Below are 12,912 nucleotides of genomic sequence, written 5' to 3' on the forward strand. Positions count from 1 at the left end.
TATATTTTTAGCAGAGGTTGCAAATAACAGACAACACATACAGTATGTCAATAAAGTGTTCTTACTAACGATAAAAAAAACTCATCTTTTGGATTTATTTAAAAATCAATAACTGAGAAAATTATTTCAGTAACATTATCCAAAGATTTTACAGAATTAAAAAACTAAAAACAATCAAATTTTATAGTGTCAAAAATTATATTTTTACATTTTTTTATAATGTTGGTCAAAATTTTTGGAGGGACGACCACATACTGGATTTGCTTTTAGCCTATCTTCCTTATTGGATCTGTCTATTATGTTGTAGATCGTCGGCTTTGATAAATTAAACATATCATCCAGTTCCTAGAATTGAAGTGCCATCTGATGGTTATAATACTCCAGCTGAGCGACTTCAAAGGTTTTTATTCCTGGCATTTCAGTGAACGCTTTAATTTGTTGCGCTTAGTACTTGGTTTTTTGTTTCTGGTTGAGCAATGCGCACTGTACTATCTAACAGCAACATCTTAACAGGACACATTCGGTCGACCGCATAAAAAATGTGTGCCTGTCAAAGAGCATAACGATAAAAATCTAAGCGAATGGTGTCTTTTCTTGTTGTTGTCGTGTGACGTTATTAATCAAAGCTGGAGAGAGAAAGACAGAAAAATAGAAAAAGAGGGCATCATATAGTTATGCATGTACATTAAGTTATTTTATACAGTATGCCAAAGTGTTTTTACAGCAAAAAAAAAAAAACACATTTTTGAGGTTTATTTGGACATATACATATGTACCTTAAAGTGGGCATAGTTTTTCGCATCTAATTTATTTAAGTTGGCTTCTTTTCCTAGAACATAGCGCCAGAAAAATTATTTAAATAACTATCCAAATATTTTATAAAATAAAAAACTAAAAGCATTTCAACTTTATGCTGTCAATAAAGTGTTTTTACAGCTACGGTAAATTGCTTTGCAGGTCGCTTTTAGACGATCCCGTGAAAATTTAGGCCTATGCGTTTTTGGTTCTCTTGTGTCTTCGTCTTTTCTAGTTATTTTCTATTCCAATTTGTAAGGAATAACTTTTGAAGTCGCTCAGCTGGTCTATTATAACCATCAGATGGGACGTCAGATGTTCAAATAAACCTAAAAATGTGGCTAACGTCATTATATTAATACATGATAACGTAAATAATACGGGTTATAGCTATTAAATTAAAGATAATTGATCTATATATATTATATGTATGTCAGATTCTCTTAAAACCTAAGAGATTTTTAGCAAAAGACAACATTTCGATATCGATTGTGTTCAATTGCATGGAAGCGTGGCAAGTTTTCGACTATCGGAAACAAACTGTGCGGGGGCTCTAGGTTCTGAGATTCTTTTGTTCATGCATACGGACAGACGGACATGGGTAGATAGACTCGGCTATTTTGGATTTTCCACAAAGCCTAGGTTCGCGGACATGAAAATCGAGGTTCATAAACCAAATTTTATGACGAGTACCGCGAACAGAACCCCCGACCAATTTTTAGGTCTTTCAGCTATGATTTTAGAATAGAATTCTGAAATCGATCACGATACTAAAAAAGAATTATAAACATATTGGAAAGACTCTATAAACCCCAGGTTATTTTAAAGGCCGAAACGAATAAGCATAGGACTTACATAATGCTACCCTCTATGCATTGCACAAGCAAATCGTTCGTTTACAAATAAAAGGGTCGTCAAATAAACAATAAATATAAAAAAATTAAAATGTTTCAAAACAAAATCAAGTTTATCTTATTTCACTATTGACATCCGTGACATCCACGGATATCCGTCTATTTGTAATGAAATTTGGAACGTAGCTTCTTTTGCCATTGTAAATCAACCAATGTATAGTATATAGAGTCTCGTATATACACAGGTTCCTGAATATTTCCATCTTTAATTAGTTTCCCAATAATTGATATTTATACATAATTGATTGACAAACATGCCTTGAATACTGAATAAAAATTGGACAATAATCACCAAGATTAATAAGCAACATAAAGCGTAATATGTGGGGCTAACGGCGTGCGTGGGTGTGTGTGTACGATGATAAATTGTAACTGCCGCTCTGGACTAGGGAATTCCTTAATGTTTTATTGTAATGCACGAGAAAATGAAAAAAAGGGTTAAACCAAAGATAATATAAATACTAAGATGAGTAACCCCATACAACAAAATGCCACTCTGCAGCTTGATTTTTTTGCATTGCACTCTTACAGCCGAGAGAACGAAAAAGCTAAAAATAGAATTTGCTCTCAGCTTCGGCTCTATGAGGGCCGTGCAAGCAATTATGCTTGTATGCGTGTGAATATACATACATAACAGCATTTTTGAATCTGTTGTTATCCACTGCTCTGGCAGTCTTTGGCTGGCAAAGAAACAATTTTCTTAGTTTTTTAGCGCAGATCACGACTTACCCAAAATTTCTGTTGATATGTGAATGCATTTTGTGTACCGAGGTTGGCTCCGTACAAAAAAAATTGTATTTTTAAGTCGATGCAAATATTATTTAAAATTATTAATTAAATTATTATTATTTTTAAGTAATACAAAATAAATTAAGGAAATAAAAGTGCAAATTTGTTGTTTTCAAAGATACATTTAATTAATTTTTATTTTTTTTATTTTATTATTTTTTGTTCGAATTATAAAGAACAAAGTACTAAAGTAACTAAACCTTCGAGTCGACTTGAAATGAAATTGTATTTCTTAGCACTCTTTTATTTCTTAATTGGAGAATAAAAATAATATTAATTTAATTTAAAGAAATTATGTAAATATTTGCATCGACCTAGAAATACATATTTTCTGTGAAGCCAACCTCAGTACACAAAATGCATTTATATATCAACACAAATTTGGGATAGGTCATGATCTGCGCTAGTAAACTAACAAAATTAGTTTCTTGCCAGCTAAAGCCAGAGCAGTGAATAACAACACATACAAACATACTTTAAAGTTCGTATGCATGTATAATTTACGCATACAACCAAAGGTACACTCACGCTATTGGCTGAGACAAGAACTTTTGTCGAGCATACACTGTCCAAAAAGAAAAGTGAAATCAATCTATGTATGCTATTTTCTTAACATAGTTATTGCACAAGAAGCGCCTTGTGTAAAAATTATATGTTCTTAAATTTTCCTGTAAAATTAATCTATAATATCTAGGGTAATATATCATTAAATAAAGCATGCATTTCATGGATAAAGCACAAGCACTTTGCGTCGATCGTAAGTTCTAAACTTTTTCGCTCAATGTATTTCGAAAACGAAGTGACGCAAAGCAACATCGACCAGCTTTGCTGATGGCAGACTGGCGATTAACTTCGTAGCTCGTGTCAGCATCAGCAAGCCGCGACTTCCGCATTCGTTCGTCTGGTCTTTGGAGAACGAACAACCAGTCGGCAGGCATGCCATACGAAGCCTCAAAGGCCAGATGAAAGGCCAGGCTAGAAATTTTACATCGCATTTAAATGTATGGGCGTTACTCATCTTAGTGTTTATATTGTCTTTGGTTAAACGTCCTTATACCCAGAACAAAAACAATTGAAAATGAGTAAAAAGGGTACAACGAACATTAACCTTAATTTTCCTTTTGAAGCTATGGCTACTCATTCATCTTCACTCCGTAGTTATGAATTTAATAAATAAATCATTTGGAACTGACCACTAATTTAAGCGACAATTTTAAATTTTATTACCACTTAGGCAAGCGAGCTCGTAGTGCGAGCTGCATTTGGTGCTTGTCGAAGAAGGTTCAGGGTAACTCCTAGTCGGGAACTTCCTACTAGAGCCTCTTACTTGTTAAATCACTACAAAGAAAATTAATGAAACATGTTTTAGCGATTTTGGGAATTTTATCATTGTTAACTATTCACATCGGCTTTTTCAAAAAGCTTTGTGAAACTGTATTTTCGCAAAAGCTACCACTCTTGGATAAAAAAAAAACGAGGGTCAAACACTATTTTTCGACTTTAAGATTCCCACTATAGCCTTATGACATTAAGGTTGTGTAGTAACTTGTTGAGCTTTATTGGTCATGCACCTGGGCTGTGAATGTTTGCCTGGTGTTTAAATCGGTGTAATATAAGTTTAAAAGTGAATTTGTGTGCTGTTTTTCATTTTGCACACAATTAGTTGCCAAACTGTAGCTGAGGGACATACTTGCGTAGATGCAGAGAAGACGTACATGGATATATCACCTCGGCTATTGACACTCATCAAGAATTTATTCCTTATTATATAACCCTCTACATGCTATTGAAAATCATATTTAATTATAATTTCAAAAATATAAAAAGTATGAATATTGTATTTAATTATTATTGGTTATGATAGTGAAAATCACTTTTAATGTTAAAAAAACGTGATTTTTATTATCAACTGTTTTTAAAACCTTTTTGCACAACCTATAATTGACAGCTGTATTTATAATTGACAGAACTGTCTCTTAGTAGGAAAATTAAAGTTGGCATGTCCATGCCCCACTTTTCAAGCTAATCATGTATACCTGCAACGGCTCTGTGTCAGTACCTATAGGACTCTTGTGTAGCGCAGCAGTGTTATCTGCATTCGTGGCTGTAAGGTTTCATCTCTGTCCATATACAATTACAAAAAAAAAAACATACAAGAACATTGCCACAGCTTCTGTTTCTTCCATAATTTGAGTTCAATGACGTTTTTAAAAGAGGCTAATTGGTCCATATGCATCGTAAGTCTTTTTTGGTTAGGGAACATCGTGATCATTACAGACTACCAGATCCTGGGCAGTTTCCTAATCGTAGAATGCTGTTGAACTATGAGAGAGAGAGAACTATGAAAGGCAGCGCTGTAGTTGATAAAAGTTGTATAAGTCTTGTTATTCAACAAAACCTCGCTTGAGTTTTTATACCCTGAACCCATTAAAAATGGGTATAAGGGTATATTGTATTTGTTCAAAATCCAAATGTATGTAACAGGCAGAAGGAAGCATCTCCGACCCCATAAAGTATATATATTCTTGATCAGCATCAATAGCCGAGTCGATCTAGCCATGTCCGTCTGTCTGTCCGTCCGTCCGTCCGTATTTATGAACGCAAGGATCTCAGAGCCTATAAGAGTTGAAATTTTAGATGTACGTGCTGTTTTTTGGGCAATTATCGTAAATAATAAAAGCTAGAGTCACCAAACTTGACATATAGCTTCTAAAATAGAATATATATATATGCATTTGATGTTGAAAGAAGAGGGTTCAGGGTATCCCCTAGGCGGGAGCTCTCACTAGAACCTCTTACTTATAGTGTTACCTCTAACAAAAGAACTGTTTTAAATGGAATCCAGCGATTCCTTGACATTTGATGGATCGGCTGTAAGTTTGACACTACTATCTAGAACTACTTGTCTTAAGTAATATCACTAACCAAACAACATATAGACTAGACATCACATACAAACAACGTTGTCACAAAAAGTAGCGGAGGCATCTGGTCCAAAATCGCGAGTAAGGGAGTAAGATATACATATGTATTTGTATTTAGATGTATTTTTGAACCGCTTACTCTACAGGAAAGTGCTTGGCGCACTCTCTTCCATATGATTTGTGCGATAGAACGGCAACGCTGTTAACTTTTATCTCGCTCGCACTTACTCTCAGCTCTCAATGCTTTCTCTATGTTTAGGGATCGTTTAAATGTGTGTGTGTGTGTGTATTTGTCCGACAAGCAAAACTGCGCACAAATTCAATTTTTCTCAAATGCTGAGGCATTTCTACCCTTTTGAAGGCACGGCTAATATGAAATAGAGAAAGGGTTTGCCACGTCGATGCGAAATTCTTACATTTTAGTTCGCTATTGTTGGTAAGGGTACCCAAGCGTTGCCATGTGTGCATTTAAAATATTTTGGACTCGCTATTCACGCATACTTGCATATTTTGTATATGAATAGAAGCATTTATGCGCTATCGCACAAATCATATGCAAGATAGTGCGCCAAGCACTTTCCTGTAGAGAAAGCGGTTCAAAAATACATCATATGTATATCTTATTTCCTTACTCGCGAGTTTGGACCAGATGCCTCCGATACATTTTGTGCCTACTTTCCGGTACTCATGTCCAGTCTATATGTTGTTTAGTTAGTGGTAATATCTTACATAAGTATTTTTTTCAAGATGTTAATTTGAAATCTATTAAATTAATAACCAAAGGTTGAAATTACGTTAAAGTTTGTTGATGTATAGCTTTAATACGAAAAATAATCTTTCAATCATACTTAGAACCTTTGACTTCCATGTTAACTTAGGGAGTGCATTTTTCAAAATCCATCTCATCAAATGAATTTAAAAAGGAATCTTTGAAAATGAGTTTATTATAACTTGGTATAATGCTTATGTGTAAATGTATGTAACAGACAGAAGAAAGCATTTCCGACCCCGTAAATATATTCTTGATCAATATCAATAGCTGAGGTGATCCAACGTCCGTCCTTCTGTCTGTCCGTATGGATTAATGAAATGAACCTATAAGTGTTATTAACTGAAATTTTGAACGTAGGTGCTCCTAGTGCCCATGCTATACGAGTTTGTTTCCGATAATCGATAACTTACAATAACTAAATAACAATTCATGAAAATCGATATTGCAATCCTGTTTTTTAAGAATATCTCGTAAGTTATAAGACCTGGAGACAAATTTGACATATAGCTTTTTGAATAGTATATAGATGCATATCTTTCATTTAATAGCGTTCGACACACATTACCCAGCTGTTTGCAGCTGTTTCTGCTACAACCCAAAATTAAACTAGTAAGAGGTTCTAGTCGGGAGCTCCCGACTAGGGGATACCCTGAACCCTGTTCTTCCAACATCAAGTGCAAATATATTATATTTTAGAAGCTATATGTCAAGTTTAGGTAACTCTAGCTCATATTATTTACTAAAACTGCCCAAGAAACAGGATATCGATATCGATTTTTATCGATTGCTTGAAAACGGAGTAAGTTATCGATTATCGGAACAAACTCGATCTGCGCAGGCACTAGGAGCACCTACATCAAAAATTTCAAGTCTCTAGCTCTTATGGGCTCTGAGATCTTTGCGTTCATACATACGGACGGACGGACAGACAGACGGACATGGCTAGATCGACTCGGCTATTGGTGCTGATCAAGAATGTATATACTTTGTGGGGTCGGAGAAGCTTCCTTCTGCCTGTTACATACATTTGGATTTTGCACAAATACAAAATACCCTTATACCCATTTTTAATGGGTTCAGGGTATAAAAACCGTTGTGATACATATACCACATATATGCATAATTTGTGGTTGTTATTTATACGCGCTGCGTTGTAGGAACGACAGAGAACTGCTTTCTCATCAAAACAGCCAGTGGCACAAACTTAAAACCACTATGGCAAGACGGAATCAAAAAAAAAATTGGAATGATAAAATTTCGTAACTCTAGCTTTTTTTAGGTTTAAAGCCATTTGCAAAGAATTTGCGAAGTGGTTTACACGTTTTGGGAAATTTACCCCAACTGAGTGGAAATGGGTAACAAAGATTTTTTGGAAGATGCTTCGAGCTCAAACTATTTCAATTTGGGATGGAAAAATTGATGTATCAAATTTGATGAAAAACTTGGCCAGTTAATTGTATTATGTAGGCAGTTGAAGTGTTCTGTAGTAGAGATCAGATCTTATGATACGCAGCAGAGGAAGAGGAATATCTTGAGATCCATCGAGAAATATGTGTGCAATCGCTGAACTCAAAGAAAATACAGTACGAAATCCGAAAATCCGAAGTAATGCGTTTTTCCAGTTGCTCTAAGCTGTGCTTTTGGATACTTGGAATCAAGCTTTTTGGAACAGAAAGTGTTTCTAGATTGGGTCATTAAATAACCACAGCGCACAGCGAGGTGTAAATAATAGCTCTTGCAAAAAAAATCAAACACATTTTTGGTCCAAATTTGTAGTAAAAACACAAGTCTGCTGTGTGTCTCATTAAAAACTCGTTTTACGTATGGTCTTCAATATATATATCAAATTGCGAGTATATAGTTTCAAGGTCGACGCGTTGATGCATACAGAAAGACGGAGTTACGGACATGTCTAAATCGTCTCAGTTCGTCGTCTTGATCACGAATACTTACTTTATGGCGACGGACCCGCATACTTCTTGCTGTAACATACGTTTGCATAAAACAAACAATGGGTTCAGGGGGAAAAAAAGTTCCACTGTTACTATTTGTTTCTTCATCATCGTTTTACCGATATTTTTAGCATTTATTCATTATTGATTTTTATACCCTGAACCCATTAAAAATGGGTATAAGGGTATATTGTATTTGTGTAAAATCCAAATGTATGTAACAGGCAGAAGGAAGCATCTCCAACCCCATAAAGTATATATATTCTTGATCAGCATCAATAGCCGAGTCGATCTAGCCATGTCCGTCTGTCTGTCCGTCCGTTCGTCCGTCCGTCCGTCCGTCCGTCCGTCCGTCCGTCTGTCTGTCTGTCTGTCCGTCCGTCCGTTCGTCCGTCCGTCCGTCTGTCTGTCTGTCTGTCCGTCCGTCCGTCCGTATGTATGAACGCAAGGATCTCTGAACCTATAAGAGCTAGAGACTTGAAAAATAGATGTAGGTGCTCCTAGTTCCCGCGCAGATTGAGTTTATTTCCGATAATCGATAACTTACTCCGTTTCCAAGCAATCGATAAAAATCGATATCGATATCCTGTTTTTTGGGCAATATTGGTAAATTATAAGAGCTAGAGTCACCAAACTTGACATATAGCTTCTAAAATAGAATATATTTACATATGGAAGAAGAGGGTTCAGGGTATCTCCTAGTCGGGAGCTCCCGACTAGAACCTCTTACTTGTTATATATGTATTATAAATATATTATATATTAAAAAAAAAAAATAATTAATAAATTATAAAACATAAAGTTAAAACATTATTTTGAATATTTTACATATATACATTGTACATTATTTTACACATCTGTGCAAGTAAGCGTAATTTACTGTGTCTGTAGTTAAGTCGTTTGTTGATTTGTGTGTTAATTATGTGTAGCATTTCGAATGTGTGTTGTTTGCTTTAGTGCTGTTCCTGTTATAAGATTGTTGTTTCATCAAAATTTTGTGTGGTTGCTTTTCATACTGTAGGCCATTAGAGCTGTTCTCTGTATATTATTTTTTTGTCTTTTTATAATGACTGATCCTTGTTTTTAGTTTTGATTTTGTTGTACCTATGTAAACACAATAGCACTTGTTGTTTTTTATATTATACGATTTTTTTATTATAAGATTTATTTAATAAATCTTATATTTCAGTCTACTTGGTGGTTCTTTATTTGTTGGGACCACTCTCAGTAATTCAAAACTGTTTTTTTGTACAGAGTACTTTACACTAGAAAAAAAATCCATAGATTTTGCATGATACCGACTGCATATTGCCATAGGCCTGCAGCCATGCGCATTCTGCTTAAGCGAAAGCGTAAGTGCGTATGTGTGAGCGTACAAATAAGCGGCTCTTGTCGGGGGCTATCGATTAGGGGATATCCTGAACCTTTTTTTACAAATACCAAATACAGCTCGCTCTACGAACTACGATTAACATAAATTTTAAAAAGCATACATTCCTTAATAGAACTTGAACCCTTAAGTAACCTAACTACTTGCCATTGCTTCTACTCAATACTCAATAGCTGATATTTTACCCGTATTTACTATTATATATGCTACATTTGGTGACTCAGCCTGTTAAAACCTAAGTGCATTGCTCAAAAAACAATTTTATGATATAATGTAAGATATGCTGATAAGATTTTGCATATACTTATATGAGGAGCATAGCTAAATTAATAATGCCAAGGGGAGTTAAATAGACGGACATGTCTACATCATCTCGGCTGTTGATGCTGATCTAGACAACATGGGGTCGAAGATGTCTCCTTCTATGCGTTACACATTTCTTGACAAAATTAAAATAAAAAAACACAAATAACCCACTGTATAAAGGGTCATCTAAAGAAAACAATGACACAAAAATAATCCAATAACAACATACACCATACACCATAAAGGCTATATATATTAAACACTCCCAACAACAAACGACTAAATTCCAAACAAATATTGGAAATTGTGTTTATCAGATTAGCAGATCAGATGTGTTGCATCGCGCACTCTTACTTGTCTTGCTCATATAAACTCATGTTAAGTAAAAATTTAAATTTTAAATTTAGATCAATAGCTCGGGCTTAAATTATATAAATATCAATTATATTTTTCAGAACTAGTTCAGTTCCTCGCTCTATGCCGTACCATCCTGCCGCTACCGCTGGACCAAGCTGCTGGCCAATTAAATCCGATCCCGCCCTGGAAAATGCACGACGTGAAGCAGAAGATCGAGAACGAGAGCGAGAGATACGAGAACGTGAGCAGAGAGATCGCGACCGGCAGAGACGAGAACGTGAAGAGCGCGAACGCAAAGAAAAAGAAGAAAAATTAAAACGGGAGCAGCAGGAGCGTGAGAGAGAACGAGAACGTGAACGTGAGCGCAAAGAGCGTGAACGACGTGAAGTAGAGCGCCGCGAAATTGAACGTGAACGATTGCTACAGCAACAACGGATCAGCGAGAACAATAAGCAGGCAGCAACCGCGGCCTCTTCATCCACACCTCGGGATCGCTCACCTCATCGGAGCATTTGTGAACTTAATGCTGAAATACGCATCAAAGAAGAACATCCTCGCACAAAAGACGAGCAAGATGTAATGCTTATGCGTGCTTCAGCAGCAGCTGGTGTAGGGGATCCACGCTATCATCCCCCTTCGCTCGTAACTGCTCAAGCAAATGCAGCAGTTGTAGCTGCACATCATCATGCAAATTTCTTAGTTGCGGGACGACATGGGTTACCGCCACCATCACACCTTACACGAAATTTGATGCCACCTTCATTGGGTGTTAGTGGACCACTTGCACATTTTGGTCCGCCTGGCCCGCCAACGTGGGGTATTGATCCATATCGTGATCCATACGCTCCTATTTTACGGTACAACCCTATAATGGAGGCTGCTTTTCGTCATGAAGCAGAGGAACGTCAAAAAGCTTTAAGCATGTATGCAGCGCAATCGGCAGCTCATCTAAGAGGAAAGGAACCGAGTCCTATACCGCCACCGTCAGTGGGTCCTTTAGGTCCGGCCACACATCTTCGAATGCAGCCACCTTCAGGTGTAAATATAATTGCTTCATCAACTGCACCACCGCCTTCACAAAATTCACAAACACAATTGGCTACAATTGGAATAGGGAAGGGACCACCACCGCCAATGAATATGGCAGTACAACACATCTTAACTGGCGACTCCATGATTCATCCATCCGTAACAACTAAAAAAGAAGGTGAACAAAGTATGGGTATAGTGGTTAATGCGCCTGGTACAAGTGTTAACCATAGCAGTGTACCTGGAAGCATTATAGGCATAACACCGGCGTCACCAATTGCACCAAGTCGATGATAATTTTCCAGGAAAACTATACAAAACTTTTTTAAATAGAAATTTTAAAAATTTCAATCACTTCCATCCCAATGTCAATAAAAATTTTGTACTCATTTGCCCTACCTCTAAATTACACCTTTAGCTTGAGGAAAAATCAAGATAGTAAGCGCGACGCTTTTGTAATATAAAAAAATGAAAATATTTATTAACTGAATTTTAATAAGGCGAGATACAACTGTTTAAATAAAAAGGTAGGCTAAATATTTAATCTAATCAACATTAAGGTGGAAAAAATATTTCCACTTCACTGTATTTTGTATTAAGTGGGCTGTAAGTTTTCGCAACAAGTTGCTTCCCAACTACATCTATACGTAGCGAAAAACGGCACATACTATACGTTCTCGTATATGCAAATATAATACATTAAGTTTATTTAATTCACCGATTACCTATTAGTTTAAATTAGATATTTAGGTTTGGTATGCTTTAATGCATTTGTATTATTTGTAAAATGTGAAATTTATGTCGACAAGTATTATTCATGAGGAGAAAAATATACTCAGATGTACATACATATACATGCAGACATACGTATAATAACCACATACTTAGTAATACAAAATATGCGAATAACTCATTAATTCAATTTCTGTATACTATAATATTTCAACCTGTGGAATCATACCATACCATTCCAATCGTGCATTATGTTTTTCCAGTTGTAATTTCGTGTATGCCGGTAATGTATATACTTTTGAAAAAAATGATAATAGAAACATTGCTATTAACTGACAAAAAGTGATTTTATTTTCCAAATTATGCTGTGTAAGTTGCCCATCTATCAATATATTTTATAGTATGAAATGTCAAGGTTATAGTGATGTTAAATTATGAAATATAAAAAAAAGGACATTTTTAATCTGAATTTTGTACAGAAGCTTACTTTTTATACACTATATATTCTTAATCTACATCAATAGCCGAGTCGATCTAGCCATGTTCGTCTGTCCGTATGTATCAACGCACGGATCTCAGAACCTGTAAGAGCTAGAGACTTTAGCTGTAGTTCCTCCTAGTGCCCGCGCAGATCGAGTTTGTTTCCGATATTCGATAACTTGCCCTGTTTCCAAGAAATCGATAAAATTAATAGGAAGTCACTAAACTTGACATGTAGCTTCTAGAATAGTATATATATTAAGTATCCTCATTTTATAGCTATCACCACTTCTCCGCTACTGCCTCATAGCTATAAATCAAGTAAAATATCAATTTACGCTGCCCACCAATATAAGCCACAATTGAAATGCAGTTGACTTTTTGATAATACACGAATATTCTATAGTACAATATATGTAGAGAATTTCATCAAGATTGGTTAAGAAACGCAGAAGTTATTAAATAAAACAAG

At 35.6% G+C, this 12,912-nt stretch overlaps 1 protein-coding gene across 5 annotated transcripts in view; it reads left to right on the forward strand.

Annotated features, from left to right (window-relative positions):
- tay (tay bridge) overlaps positions 1–12,302 on the forward strand; it is a 50,123-nt gene extending 37,821 nt beyond the window's left edge. For all 5 annotated transcript variants that reach the window (XM_032433233.2, XM_032433237.2, XM_032433234.2 and 2 more), the window contains one exon: positions 10,298–12,302. In XM_032433233.2, coding sequence (XP_032289124.1) covers positions 10,298–11,522 — 1,225 coding nt within the window. In that variant the 3' untranslated portion in view covers positions 11,523–12,302. The remainder of the gene's footprint in view (positions 1–10,297) is intronic.
- Positions 12,303–12,912: the final 610 nt, after the last annotated feature.

The sequence above is a fragment of the Drosophila virilis genome, unplaced genomic scaffold (genome assembly GCF_030788295.1).
Source record: "Drosophila virilis strain 15010-1051.87 unplaced genomic scaffold, Dvir_AGI_RSII-ME tig00001562, whole genome shotgun sequence".
In the NCBI taxonomy this organism is placed as follows: Eukaryota; Metazoa; Arthropoda; class Insecta; order Diptera; family Drosophilidae; genus Drosophila; species Drosophila virilis.